The 15549-nt window shown below is 44.4% G+C and overlaps 1 protein-coding gene across 1 annotated transcript in view; it reads left to right on the top strand.

Moving 5' to 3' along the window:
• The window catches only part of LOC147612239 (glutathione S-transferase T1-like), a 48120-nt gene extending 37532 nt beyond the window's left edge, over window positions 1-10588 (top strand). The window contains exons 3-7 of the mRNA XM_086784125.1: window positions 9364-9424; window positions 9549-9602; window positions 9696-9775; window positions 9875-10080; window positions 10175-10588. Of these exons, the coding sequence (XP_086640251.1) occupies window positions 9364-9424; window positions 9549-9602; window positions 9696-9775; window positions 9875-10080; window positions 10175-10384 (611 nt within the window). The 3' untranslated portion in view covers window positions 10385-10588. The remainder of the gene's footprint in view (window positions 1-9363; window positions 9425-9548; window positions 9603-9695; window positions 9776-9874; window positions 10081-10174) is intronic.
• The last annotated feature ends 4961 nt before the right edge of the window (window positions 10589-15549 follow it).

The raw sequence follows: 15549 nt of genomic DNA, 5'->3' as shown, positions 1-15549 counted from the left end.
GCTTGCATGACTCTTTTGGAGAAAAGTGAACTTGCATGCTTTACTTTTAAGAAAAGTAAGCTTGCATGGCACACTTTTAGATGCATGAAAAGATAAAGCATTGCATGATTCATGCATGTAGTTGAAAAAGCTTGCATGATGCATGCATGGGGGCTTTTAGCCATGCATGTCACATGCATGAGGATTTCTGCCCATGCATGGGGTTTCTAACTATGCATGATTATGCATGTCACATGCATGAGGGTTTCTGACTATGCATGTCGCATGCATGGAGGTTTCTCATCGTGGAGAAGAAGTTTATCAACAATAATTAGCTAGACTGTCATGCATGCATGCATAGAGATAGAAAATCCGTATAAGAGTGGGTTGCTTTCAAAATGTCAATTATTTTTGTACAAATCCATCAATACAAGTTAATTGAAGACAGGTTATGCAACATACTAACCCATGGGTGCAATCCAGGCGTCTCCAGATCCATGAGCTTCTCATGCAATAAAATACAAGCATTGTCCAGGCAAATAAAACAATACACGCAAATAAAAATAAGCCATGCACACAAATGTATGCATTTAAACACATTTTTTTGGAAGAAACCGCATCTATTTATATGTACTTATGGTATTTGGCTCTCCAAGATCCATCAAATATCCATGGCATTATATATTGCATTTGGTTCTCCAAGATCCATCAATGCTTAACATGCTTCTATGCAGTTAGGATCTCGTAGATACAGCTAGCATATACATACATGGGAATCTTAACCATAAACATTCCATGGCTACATGTAGTGTCCAACACCCATGTCCATGGATAATAAAGAATTTACAATATGAATCCCAAGAAATTAGGGAGTAGTTACATCCTCTGGAAAGGTTGGCATCGCAAGATGTAAAGACTCTGTAGAAAAGATGGGAAAGATGGGTCCATCTGGTCAAACTCCGTACCATGAGTTGCCCAATGTTGTACATAAGCACACTCCACTGAGGTGGGCATCACAAGATGAAAGGACTCCACATTTCCCTCTAAAAAAAGATGTCGTCGGACTGGTACAAGCCCAACCTGATTCTGAGCCAAATCCAAAAAACGCTAGAAGTACCATTGTGCCCCAGGCACGGTTAGAAACCACAGATCCAAAACATCCCATCGGGTCCAAAAGTAGACTCCTCACAATGAGGAAGGGAAGCAGGAATATAAGCTGCAATGGTAACAAGGTCCTCAAAAGCATCACTGATAGCAGAAGACTCTTTCATAAGTAGAATCAGATCCCAAGAATCAGCAACAAACAAGTGATCCATGTGAAAGGATCACGCCTCACAGGCAAAACACTCTCCTTTCTCTGCAAACACTGCAAAGAACACAGGCTCGGACAAAAAAAAAACTCTGCTCAGGATCTCTGAAAAGATCACTACTCTCCTCCAAAATCTGTAAACTCTTGTCACAGGAAAGTCTCCACAGAAACAAAACAGCTCCTGAAACTGATCCTTAAGTGAAGTAGCTGGAGATGGCCCCCCTCTGAGTGTAGAAAACTCCTGTGGGAAGCAAAACGCAACCAAAACACTGCTATCCAGCAAAAAATAGCACTCCACCGCCATCAGAAGCCAACGAACACGACGAAACCGGGTAACTGTGAAGGCTAGGAACAAAACACAGGTATAGATGCTGCAAAATCAGCAAAACGCTGACTGAAAACAGAAATTCAGTGTCCTCCTCAGTACTAAACTGCCACCAAAGCCACAATCCAAACAAAACACCCTCTATAGTTGATCTTTGTCCCGTGGAGAAGAAAACGCAGCACCAACAGAGGGCTGCAAACTTGAAAATTCAGGCTAAACAGTGTCCACACCTCATATGAGGAAAAAACGCTGAAGAGAAGGTACCTTCAGGTCCAACGGAAGGAGCCCAGGTGAAGGTAGGGCTACCAGCAAGATCTGTTCAGAAAAACGTAGCAATCATGGCTGAAAACGCAGAGGTATTCGGGGCAATAGATAGGTTTGAATCTGGAAAAACAGAAGAGATATGGTACCACCAAGTCCTCATATTAGCAAATAGAAACAACAAACCTGTAGGAGAAAAAAACGCAGCAAAGATTGAAAGAAAGTGAAGCAAATATAAAACACAGATGTAGGCCGAGGTACAAGACCTGTAAATGCTGGAAACTGATGTTTATTGCTGAAATCTGAGCATGAGGGAAGCCCGTAGGTGCTGTACAATGGTGAGAAGTAAGTAGCTGTCAGAATGCGTAGCGGAAGACTAACACACGTAGTAGACGCTTCACCATCGAGCTCCACGAACACCCCCAACGGGCACTGCAGCATCCCTCCACCGGGCTCCCATCTCTTGGTGAGTTGCCTCCCAAAACACTGGCCAGAGGAGATGACTATGAGAAGGTGCTACTCTAGCCTATATATGGCTCTTCAACTTCCCATGCTTCCACTTATGGGATAATCCAAGGCACCTTCTAGCCATAGATCACACGCTCGAAATCGCCAACCTTCCAACACCCTCCCTCGATTCGAGCTCCGCAAGCCACCGAGGCGCGAGGGGGTCGCCCACGACCACACACGCCTGAGCTGCCCAGGACCACACACGCCCGGGCTTTGATACCATGTCAGAATGCGCAACGGAAGACTAATGCACGTAGGAGACGCATCACCATCGAGCTCCACGAACACCCCCAACAGGCACGCAGCATCCCTTCACCGGGCTCCCATCTCCCGGTGAGCTGCCTCCCAAAACACCAGCCGGAGGAGATGACTATGACAAGGTGCCACTCTAGCCTATATATGGCTCTTCAACTTCCCATGCTTCCACATAATCCAAGGCACCTTCTAGCCATAGATCACACGCTCGAAATCGCCAACCTTCCAACAGTAGCAGCTGCTAATGACCTCAACTGAATGCTGAAAAATGAGATGAATTGAGGGAAAGGGAGCCAGCCCTTACCTTTATATACTACCTCAGGATGCTGGTCGGCCAGCTGTAGTAGGCCGACAACATGGCTGTAGCATAAAATGCTACATAAAATGCCTAAAATACCAAAAAATGGTAGAAAAATGTTGAATAATCTCTGCTAAGATATGCCAATGCAGGGGCCTCATAAATGGCTAGTACAAGCATGAAAAAGGTGATGTAGACCCTCTGGAGATGATATAATTCAACACCTCCTCTTGAGCGCCAGAGGGGCGGTCCAATACCAGCACGCTGAAGTAACACCTCCATAGTAGCTCTCGGAAGTGGTTTGGTGAAGAGATCAGCCACATTGTCCTTGGTAGAACAATAGGCCAGTCGAAGAAGGCCCAACTCGATCCAGTCGCGTACAAAATGATAATGCACTTCAATATGCTTGGATCGTCCCCATATCACAGGATTCTGTGTTAGAGCAATAGCACTCTGAGAATCCGAGAAAATAGTAACCAAGGAAGTGACGGCACAGCACAAATACTCGAGAATTTGATGAATCCAAAGTGCCTCAAGAGAAGGTAGGATTTATACTCAGCCTCGGTGGAAGAAGCAGAAACAGACCTCTGCTTTTGAGACTTCCAAGAAACCAATCTAGAACCAAGCATGAAGCAATATCCAGATGTAGACCTCCGAGTATCAATACAGCTTGCCCAATCAGAATCTATGAAGCCAACCAAATCAGCACCACAAGAGTAGGTGATGCCATAATCTGAAGTACCTTGAAGATAACGAAGAACTCTCAAAGCTGCTTGCCAATGAGACCTTCGAGCGGCTGATGAGAACTGGTTGAGTACACTCATAGCGTAGGAGATGTCTGGACGGGTGTTGGCAAGGTAAAGCAATGAGCAAACAATCTGCCAGTACTCTGTGGAATCCACCAAGGGTGTATCATCCTCCTTGGATAACTTGGCATTGGGATCCATGGGACAAGAGAGAGGTGTACAATCTGACAAGCCATAAAGTGTGAGCAGCTTCCTCACATACTTCTGCTGAGAAATGAAAATACAGTCATCTGTCTGCCAAACCTCTAGACCAAGAAAATAATGTAGAAGGCCAAGATCAGTCATCTCAAATGTCTCTGAAAGCTTGGACTGAACGCGTGTGACCAACCCAGAATTTGAACCAGAAAGAATGAGGTCATCAACATACAAAACAATGACACAAATATCTCCATCAGAAAGAAGCACATAGAGATTGCTGTCAGCATATGCCCTCTCAAAGCCAAGAGATAACAAGAAGGCATCAATCTTCTGATACTAGGCGCGGGGTGCCTGTTTGAGACCATAAAGAGCCTTTTGCAGAAGATAAACACGGGTGTCCTGTCCCTGAATCACAAAACCAGGAGGTTGCTCAACATAAACTTCCTCCTCTAAATCTCCATTCAGAAAAGCGGATTTGACATCCATCTGGAACACGGGCCATCTGAAGTGTGCAGCCAGAGCTAAAACAATCTTGATGGTGGTATACCTGGCTGTAGGAGCAAATGTCTCATCAAAGTCTTCACCTGCCTTTTGAGCATATCCTCGTGCAACAAGGTGGGCTTTGTACTTGTCCAAAGTACCATCTGCATGAAACTTGACTTTGAATATCCATATCACACCAATAACACAACGATGTAATGGTCGTGGTACCAAAGACCAAGTGTTATTCCTTTCAATAGAGGCCATCTTTGCTTCCATGGCTTGTCGCCACTGCGGCTATGAAAGAGCCTCCTCTAGACTCGTAGGCTCATCAATCCCTGGAGAGAACTCATGAGAGCATAATTCACTGTGTGATGAGATGTGGAAGCCCGAGATGAAGGCGAGGGCCAGGGGTGGTGGTAGAGATCTGGTTATGGAGTTGTGCATCAGTGAGACCAAAATCTCTGAAGAGTTGCTGAACCCACTGAGGTAGGCCAGCCTTCCTCTCAAAGCGTGAAGAAGAAGATCCAGCTACAGTAGAGGACTCATCCGATGCTGCTAGAAGTGGTGATGAGGTAAGCACTGGTGAGGGTAATCCCGGAGTCAAAGCAGGACTCGTAGAGGGACTGGGAGCTGTAGAAGTTGATGCAACGGGACGGGTGACTGTAAAGGAACAGCTGGCACCGGGGTTGCAGCAGGGGGGGGGGGGGGGGGGGGGGGGGGGGGGGGAGGAGGAGGAGCTGGACGTGGAAGAGGTAAAAGATCACTAGCATCTGCCAGGAATGAATCATCCAGAAAGTCGGAAGATGCATCAGGCAGAGAATGCCAAACAAGCTCTCATAAAATCAAGCATCACAGGAAATGATGATGTCATCAACCTCTGGATCCCAGAAGCGATACCCTTTGGATCTCAGACTGTAGCCTGTGAAGATCATCCTCTTTGACTTTGGGGCAAGTGTGGTTCTTTTCTTATCTAGGACATGCACATAAGCAACATAGCCGAAAACATGAAGATGAGATACAGAAGGCTTGTGTCTTGTAAAGGCCGCCTCCGGAGTCATCCCCTCAACCGCTTTTGTGAGAGAGCGGTTAATGAGATAAACTGAGGTAGCCACAGCTTCACCCCAGAAAGCAGGAGGGACACCTGCATGATGCAACAAAGCATGAGCCATCTCTTTGACAGTCCGGTTCTTTCGTTCCACAACTCCATTCTATTGAGGAGTGTAAGGAACTGAAGTCTGTCGGTGAATGCCCTTCAAAGCAAGGAAGTCATCAAATGGTACAAACTCGCCACAATTATCAGTCCGGAGGAATGAAACTCTACCCCTAGACTGATTTTCCACCATCGCGATCCAAGTCCTGAAACTGGCAAAAGCATCTGACTTGCGAGCCAGAGAACATACCCAAACTTTGAGAGTGAAATCATCCACAAGAAGAAGAAAATATCGAGCCCCACCAAGAGACTCAACCTCCATAGGTCCTGCAAGCAGAGTCACATGGGGACGGGGGACGGGGGACGGGGACGGGGAAGTGCCGTCCCGGGGACGGGGTCGGGAACGGCAAAAAAAAACCTCTTTTTTAAAAGCAATTTAGGAGTTGTATGCATGACATACATATAGAGACACACTTTGAACAAAATTTTACACCGAATAGACAAAAAAACAAGAGTCATTTTGAGCAAAATGCGCTAATAAAACATCGATGGCACACTGATTATGTGATTGATAGTCTGATAGATACAAAGAGATAAGTACATGCCTCATGGGCAGTGAGGGTTACAAAAAAGAATGGGTACAAAATAGGGATACTAGATAGATCACAATAGATCATGGCCATTGGCAGTGGGCACAAAAAAGGTGAGATGGCTCAAGGCTCAAGAGTCAAGCCTCAAGCTCCTGAAGTGCTAGCCTGGCGGGAGGCTTGGAAGTCGAAGTCGTCGATGCCATTTGAAGCCTCCTCCTCCCCCTCAGGCTGTAGCTCCTCCTCTACCTCCTCAAGATGCTCTTGAGCTGCAGGATCCTGCTGTGCCATCTCCCATTCGGTGAAGGGATCCGCCTTCCCTGTTGCTGTCGCACATAGCATGCGCAAGTTAGCGCTCACAAAAACCAAATCACTTGCCCTTTGCACTTCAAGGCGGTTCCTCTTCTTAGAGGCAATGTGACTGTAAACGCTCCAAAGTTGCTCCAAGCAACTAGAGCTCGCCATCCCCTGCTTACTTCCTTGTCGGCCTCTTGCTTTCTGCCCTGGAACTCTGGATCAACCACAAAGGCAGCCGCATGAAGAGGGGAGTAGTAGGAGTTCCACCTGGACTCACATAATGAGTGGATCTCCTCAAACTCGGCCCTGTCTGGCACAAGCTGCTGGAGTGACTCGATCATGCGATCCATGGCCTCATAGACCTTGCCGATACATGGTTCACGGCCGTCAATGACTGGTAGAAGGTGAACAATAGGCTTGACCAAGGCATCGAGTGTCTTCACCTTCTCCCACCAAGCGGCATCGTCGGCGCGATCTCGGCACGTTCTCCCTGTTGCCGATTTTGACTGCGGCATGGCAGAAAATTCATCACTAAGGAAAAGCCCTCTTAGGGCTCCGCCACATGTAGACAAGCGGCCTAGCATGAGGAAGTTGTATGCAAACCTTTTCTCAGAATACTTGAGGAGGGAAAGAGTGCTCCTTTTAGAGAACTCATGTCCAGCCTTTGGTGGTTGAGGACAAAGGATACAAGCTGGTTAGCCTCCTCAATGGTGGGTGCAATCCATGGCAAGGCACCTATGTCTTTGAGGAGGTTGTTGAGACAATGGGCCATGCAAAAAGAAACTGTGATGGATGGATACATTGACTCAATAATGCTCCCGGTTGCCCTATTTGACGCCTCTCCATCCGCCACCATGCCGACCACAAGCTCCGGTCCAATGACCTCGATCGTGGACGCCCATTCCGCGGCAAGCACATCCACGGCCTTCCCAGTGCCACTCGCATCATGTGACTCGATGAAGTACACTTTGCCCCTTGAGTAGGCCACCACTCCATGGATGGAGCGCTTGCGCGTGTCACTCCATCCGTCTACAATGAGAGAGACTCCGTTAGTCTCCCATGTTGCCTTTGTATCCGCCGCCGCCTGCTCAACGGCCAACTTCTCCCTATCAAGCAAAGTGGTGCGAATCTTTTCCGATGATGGTGGCACATAAGAGGGGCCATATTCCCCGATCTTTGTGGCCATCTCACGGAAGTAAGGAGACCTATTTCAAGTAAGGAAAACCATGTAGCATGTTAGCTTTTTTTGGCAATATGACAAATGCTTTGAAGCATGAGACATTAAAAAAAAAAAGAGTGAAGAGAATTGAGTCTCGACTCTCACCGTGCCGCTTGAAACGCAATGTGGTCGTGGTAGAAGAACCTAGCCACCGACCTATCCACCTCATCCTTCAATTTTGGGTTCCAATTCTCGTTAAGAGTGGATTGACGGTGGATGGGAATGGAGGCACCCGATGTGGATGGAGTGGACTTGAATGGTTGAGAGCTTGAAGCAAGATTTGGGTTCCTCTCCACCTCCATTCGCGTCGGTTGCTCTCGTGCTCTCACCACATCATGAGGATCAACGGCAACATGTCGCCCTCTCTTTGCCGCCTCGGCCGCCTCATAAACCTTGAGCTTCTCAAGAAGCTCCGCTCGCTTCTCAGGAGTAACGCGTGCGCAAAATTGCACTTGATGACCGGCCTCGTGCAAAAAGTGAGCTCGCACTTTGTTGGCGCCGCCACTTCTCTTGTAGGAACAAAGCTTGCAATTCCATGCCCTTGAACCACCGCCCACTCCACGACTAGCGTAGTGGACCTCATCCCACCATGACCATGTGTGCACCGCCGGCCTCCTTCGTGAAGAGCCCGCAACGGAAGATGTGGCGGCGGCGCCTTCACCTTGAGATGCCATGAAATGATGAATGATGATAGTGTGAGAGAGAGGGAAGAAGGGTGCAATAGAGAGTTGCAAGTATTGCTTGACTCTTGAGGCTTGCAAGTCTCAAGAGGGATGGATCATGGAACTTGGAGAGAGAGAGAGATGGCTTGGAGAGAGAGAGAGAGAGAGAGAGAGAGAGAGAGAGAGAGAGATGGCTTGGAAGTTGGCACAACTTGGAACTTTGAAGTTTGGATTTGGAAGCTTGAGGCTTGAGAAATGAGTGTGGGTGCAATAGAGAGAGTGCCTTTTTTTATAGCTGGAAATCTGCCCGTTTCTGGCCGTTTTCTGCCCGTTTCTGGCCGTTGGAGACGTCCCCTCACCGCGTCCCCTGCCCGTCCCGCGTTTCGGGAACGCGTCCCCGGGACGCCCTCATGCGTCCCCGTGTTGCACGGCGTCCCCTGCGCGTCCCACCCGTCCCCGTCTCCGCGTCCCCGCGTCCCGCGTCCCTACGGCCTGTCCCCGCGTCCCCGTGTGACTCTGCCTGCAAGATCTAAGCTCGTCTTTGGGTTGCTTGATGAGTGGCCTCCTCTGGAAATGCATCTCAATGATGCTTGCCCATCATGCAGGATGAGGAGATGTGTGAGAGACATGAGCTGAGGTAGTCTGCTGACAACCTGCTTAGAATGGAACTTCTGTAAGGCAGCAATGGGTACATGAACTTTTTAGGTTTCTCTTAAGAAGGTCCTTCAATATCCTTGTTTCTCACAGGCAGTGGAATAGGCCAAGAAGAACATTCAGTCCTTGGCCATGTTACTGCGGTATTTCTCTTTTCTGGGCAGGGGCTATCATCAATTGACATTGGTGAACTGGATTCTGGATTGCAAATACAGAGGCACCTGCATGCAGAGGCTTAGATCCCGGTTGCAACATCTAGTTTTGTTAAAGATCTATGTGGGATACCTTTGTTGATACTCATATCAGTCAAATTTCTGGTGTGACCACAAGCATTTGCATCGTGTTCTGATCATGTGGAAACTTTGGTTTCCTGCTTTTCTCTGATGTTCATGTTCTGATCTTTGTGGAAACTTGTTTGCATCATTGACAGCTATTAATCCAATGGGCCTGGTGCCTGCCATAAATGATGATGGGTTTCAACTTTTTGAGAGGTATGCGTACGCAACAGATTCCATACCATGGTGTCACTTATACTAGAGTATTTGGGACACTAAAATAATTAGTACTACTAGAGTATTTGGTGCACTAAAATAACCTTTGGTTGACATGTTGCAGTCATGCGATTTTGAGGTATTTAGCTTGTGCATTCCCCAACATGAAAGACCACTGGTAAGTGGCAAGATGATTTCAGTTGGTTATCATGTCTTCGTACTGAATTGGTGCCGTTATCGCAGCTAACATTAACCTTATACTTGGTATCAGGTACCCTGCGGATTTAAGAAAGAGAGCTCAAATTGATTGTGTTCTGGATTGGCATCATTCCAACCTTCGACGTGGTTCAGGTGCAGTAAGCTGCTCTGTGCCAAGAGCCGTTATTTTAAATGGGTGAACAATAGGCTTATTGAAGGATGCTATGGTGTGGGATGTGTGATTTGTTGCAGCGGGCTTGGTAATGAACCGTGTCATTGCACCCGCTTTGGGCCGTGCTTTGGATGCCCGTGCTGCATCAGAAGCTGAAACCCTCTTGAAAGCATCTCTCACGAAGATGGAGACCATCTGGTTGAAAGAGAGTGGAAGTTTTTTGACAGGCAGTTTGCAACCATCCATTGCAGACTTAAGCCTCGCTTGCGAAGTCATGCAATTGCAGGTACTTCTTTTGCCATAGATAAGGTTGACACACAAGTCATTAGTGAGTGATATGGTCATACACGGCTTCTTGTGGTGTGTGTGCATGCAAAAAGCTTCTCGATAAAGACAATGTGTTGGAGTTGCTGGGCCCCAGGCCAAAGGTGAACAAATGGTTGGATGCTGTCGAGAAGGCCACTGCACCGCATTTCTCTGAAGTGCACGAAACACTGATGAAAGCTGCGAGCATGTACCAGAAGAGAAGGGAAAGAGAGCTCGGCAAAGCAGACTCTACTGATGGGGCAAGCATTCAATCAAAACTATAGCATAGAAAAGCTATGAGAAACAAAGGATCTGCTTAGTTTTCATAGAAAATCGTGTTTACTATGATGTGATATTTGCAAGCAACATGTCATATGTGCTATTGCTTGCCTACTTGGGAGGAAAGACTGAACGTTACATCTTTCTAGAGTATCATGAGACAGGGCCACTAATTTGATGTGGCATGTGCATATATTTCTGATCTGGCATCTCTCTGTTTGGATGTATATTAGGTTCATGGTCATTATATTACGTGTCTAACAATGCAATAATATATTTTCACTTTTTACATTTCACAAGATCATCATGCATGTCACATTGCTATTGGTGATTTTTTTGCAATTCAGGTTTTTGGAAGTTTCAAGTTGCTTCATAAATTAGGTAGATCCCAATGGTTAGAATCTTTTCTATAAATTCCTCCACAAATGCCTAAAAGATATCAATTGCATCTGACAATGGGATTCTTTAGAGATTGCACCTACGAGATGGAGATTATCATGCCTGAAAGTAGTAAGCAAGTTACATTGAAAACTAATTATAGCCATGTTTACATCCAATTTAACTATGTGAAGAGGTTTCTAGTCTTGAGATTGAGAAATTCTTGCTTACCATTGCATATTGTATCAATATTGCAAACATTGCATGAACCATACAGCTTTGATGAGATTCTACTTATTGTATTGGCTTAAATATCATTTGATGTTTAATATATTTGAGATTGATTTATTTTTGAGTTTATCCCTGTTCCTTGGATGTCAACATTATAAAATAGCATTGGAATTGATAGTACAATCAGCCATTATAAGCTCTAACTTCACAAATTAGCTAAACCAAGTTGGAAACTAATCACATATTTTTGGTAACCTTTTAATTTAAGGTTTAAATAAACTATCCCAATCTAAATATCTCAAATGTTGCTTCAATTTTAGCGCTCATTTATGGGACATTCTCATGTTATCATTTCAAGAGTGGGAAAAGTGGGCAAATTGACTTCATAGTTTTGGAATTGCATAACAATTAGAAGTAATTTACTGTTGAATTTATGAGTTTTGTAGTCGTTTTCAATATGATCACAACCTTAGGGGGTTAAACATGTCTTAATTTTTTTCTCTCCATCTAAACCAATTGTGTGAACTTTATGGTTTTTAATACAACACTGAATATTGATTTGTACAAGTCATATTAAAGGGAGCCATACAAGTCAGAGGCTAGTTACATCATCAAAATATGGCCAAAAAAAAAAGGTACAAAGAGCTACTCAAAACTAGACATCAAACTATCAAAGATATGTAAATTGTAGTTAACCAGCAAATCGAGAAGGGTCTGGAATCTAAGATACACTATTCCTATTCTTAGCCAGACATGCAAGAGCTCCATCTCTCTGGAGTTAATATAGTAGTTATGGTGCCCTTGATGGGAGAGAATTTTGAGTTGTTTAAGAGAACCATGAAAAGAGTTGGTACCCCTGATGGGAGAGAATCCCGAGGTTTTTAAGAGAACCAAGCCTCCTTCCAATAGGCTTTGACCAGAGGGCTCCCATTAGGAATCAGGGGCACTAGATGAAAAATAATTGAGGAGAGGAGGAGATGTTTCTAGGTTGGAGTATCCTCCTATAAAAGAAAATAAAAGGGAGGGTCTCCGCCCAGTTCTGATGATGATTCATGTAGGATTTCTTCATTGTAATCCATAGGTAACAAGAATCACATTTGCATGAATATAAAATTGCGTGAGAATCCAAAATAAATAAATCACATTTTCAAGTGTGAAAATTAAATTCACGTAAAAGAATCACCTGCGCGCGAAACTTAAATTGCTAATCGCATGAGAATCCCATACATGTGAAACTTAAATCACGTGAGACTTTTACGGAGCTTATTTATACCCAGTGCCTTCGCGAAGATGTCAGCCACCTGTTCCTCTATGATACATATACCAAATTCACATGACTTGCTAACATTCTCCATCATAAAATGATAATGCACCTCAATGTGCTTCATCCGAGCATGAGAGACAGGGTTACTAACAAGCTGTATGCTACTTATGTTATCATAATCAATGTGCTTCATCCGAGTATGAGAGACAGGGTTACTAACAAGCTGTATGCTACTTATGTTATCATAATCAATGACAATGGCCCTATCCATGAGCTCACCCATATCACTAAGTAGCTTCCGAAACTAAGCTATCTCACAAGTTGCCATAGCAGTGCTTGTACTCTACCTCTATACTCAACAAGGCAATTGTCGTTGTTTCTTGCTTCCTAACTCATAGTAATTCCAAAAGAAAACATAAAGCAACTAGTAGATCTCCTATTTGCGGGTGACACTACCAGCCTAATCAACATATGTGTACCCATGTAGCTATATCTCTGTGCAGCCTCATAGAAAAGTCTATAATTCACTATGGACTTTATGTACTTGCTGAAAATCCATCTAGCCACATCCAAATGTGGCTTCTTGGGGGCATGCACATAAAGTGACTCACAAAGTCCAACATCATAGCTCAAGTTTGGCTTAGTAATGGCCATGTTGATCAAGCTACCCACTATGTGCTTGCACATAGTGGGGTCCTCCAAAAAGCTCACATGTACATCTACAAAAAGCTTTGTGTTCTTCTCCAATGGCATTGAAATAGGCTTATAGCCTGTCATACCTTACTTGGACACAAGATGCCCAAGCCATATTATCTATGTAATAACAAAATGCCATGAGTGGATCTCACCATCTCTATACCCAAGAAAGACCATAGCTTACCCACCAAATCCCTCATTTCAACCTTTTGCTTTAAACTCATCCTGACATCATGTATGTTAGTATTACTATCACAAGTGATAATCAAGTCATCCACATAAATGACTAATAGCATGATCTCTCTATCTATCTTTTTTACAGAAAGTAAAAAATTGCCATTGAATATCTAAAATCTAATGGTAACAAGATACTCCTTGATTTTGCTTGACCAAGCTCAAGGTGCCTACTTCAAACCACTCTTGTCTACTTTAAACCAATCTTACCTTATACCTGCTCTCTCACTGATCCATCCAAGTTATGCTTAACCTTAAAAACCCACTTACATCCAATTACCTTCTTTTTCTTAGGCAAATACACTAACTCCCATGTTGCATTTGCATCCAATGCTGCCATCTCCTTATCCATAGCATCTTTCCATTTTTTATTTCCAAGTGCATGATCAAATTAAGTGGGCTCCTCTAACTCTTGTACTACTTTAAGCATGTAAGCATAATGATGGGTTATATATCCATCACATCACATCTTGTCAAAAGTGGGCTCCTCCAACTCTTGTACTACTTTAACCTTGTAAGCACAATGATGGGTTATATATTCATCATATCTTGACTTGTCAATAGAGTGTCTAGCTCTCGTAGACCGACGTACACCTAGATCACTGCTAGGTGTCCTCAAAACAGCCATAATTTGCCATGTAGTTCCAAGAGTAGAGAATGCAAAGGTCTCATCAAGGATTTGCTCAGAGTCACTAGAGTCACCATCCACACATAAGTGATCTATTAATAGATCAGGCATAAAAGGTTGATCTACCTTTTTTTCCCTTTGTGTGATACATGTGTACCTACATCTATCCTCAACCTGCTTGATCATGGACTAACACTAGATCCACTACTAGAGGACTCTCCAGGTCTACTAAGCACGTGTGATTGTTGCATGTAGGGTAGCATTACTTCTTACATCCGTGTCTTCCATTTCCTTAATCATTGGTGTATACTAGCTCCTCATCTCATCAAAGACAATATCTACTAGAGGACTCTCCAAGTCCACTAAGCATGTGTGGTTGTTGCATGTGGGGTAGCATCATCAATTCTTACATTTGCGTCTGCCGTTGCCTTGATCATTGGTTTATACCAGCTACTTATCTTATCAAAGACAATATCTATGCTTACTCGCATCTCTTGAGTGGTAGGGCTATAACATTTATAACCTTTCTGCACAAATGCATAATCAATGAAGTGCATTTCTTTTCCTTTGGATCTAACTTTATTCTCACTTCATGGGAAACAATCCACATATGCAATACATCCAAATATATTCAAGTGAGACACATATGGTTTTATGCTTGTTAACTTTTGTGCAAATGTCATGCCATAAACAACTGCAGGGGGTCTGTTAAAATGCAAGCAAAGTGATGAGCTACGGTGGATCAAATGCAAGAATCAACATCATTAGCAAAGTGATTATACGATGATTAAGATAAGATTAGTGAGCAATTAACTGCTGATAGCTTAATGTAGGCATGGATACTCAAAAACCAGCAAATACTCGTTAGGCCAATGCCTCAATTTATAGTGTTTACATCCACAAGATGCCAAGCATCTAATCCCACTGATCTCTCTTTGATTCACTCCACCTCTTTTGCTTGATTCTCTCCACCTCTTCACTTTTCCCAGAATATCTCCACACATCCTAGAACTTCTCATGCTACCCTTTATTCTCTCCTAGTAGATACCTCTCACCTTTTCAGTGCTACTCACTCCTTTACAGACTCTCTTTTACAGCCTCTTGCTAAGGGCTTGTTCCCGCACACACCCATTCACTTGTATATTTCAACACCTCCCCTCAAGTGAATAATCCTAGCATACCTAGACCCTATACCAAGTTTCCCGTAGCCCACGACCAGTGTCTCAAGTCCCTAACTCATAGTCCTTGAGACACTCTCTCTCTATATGTCCAAGGCTTACTACTATAAGTGCCCGTGACCTTGACTAAAGTGCTCACACATACATCTACCACATGGCCTACATCATCAGGTGGCTCAGAGGTGGTTTTACTCTATTGGGGCAGGTTACATTGGGTTGTGGGGTTTCTCTCTCTTTCTCTCTCAAAAAAGATCATCTGACTCCACTTCCTTATTAGGAATCTCCATAAGGTTTGCCGATGTCGTTCCTTCTTCTCTGGGTTTGCTGTAGCAGTCTCTTGCCATGTGTCCTGGCTTCCCACAGTTGTGGAAAGTGAAGGTCCTTCCTCCTCCCCTGCTTCTTCCTCGTCCTCGTCCTTGTGAGAATCTTCCTCGGATGAAGAATGCTTTTTCCTCTCTAGCTGTTGGGTCCACTCCTTTCTTCTCTTTGACCTTGGTCTCTTGCTCTCATAGAGCTCCTTCTATCTCATATGCAGCTTCAATTCAGGTACATTCTTTAAGG

Source organism: Cibotium barometz, chromosome 46 (assembly GCF_041138505.1).
Source record: "Cibotium barometz isolate CiBa-2024 chromosome 46, ASM4113850v1, whole genome shotgun sequence".
NCBI classification, from domain to species: Eukaryota; Viridiplantae; Streptophyta; class Polypodiopsida; order Cyatheales; family Cibotiaceae; genus Cibotium; species Cibotium barometz.
The sequence above is the reverse complement of the archived record's forward strand: the minus strand, read 5'-3'. Positions and strand labels throughout refer to the sequence as shown.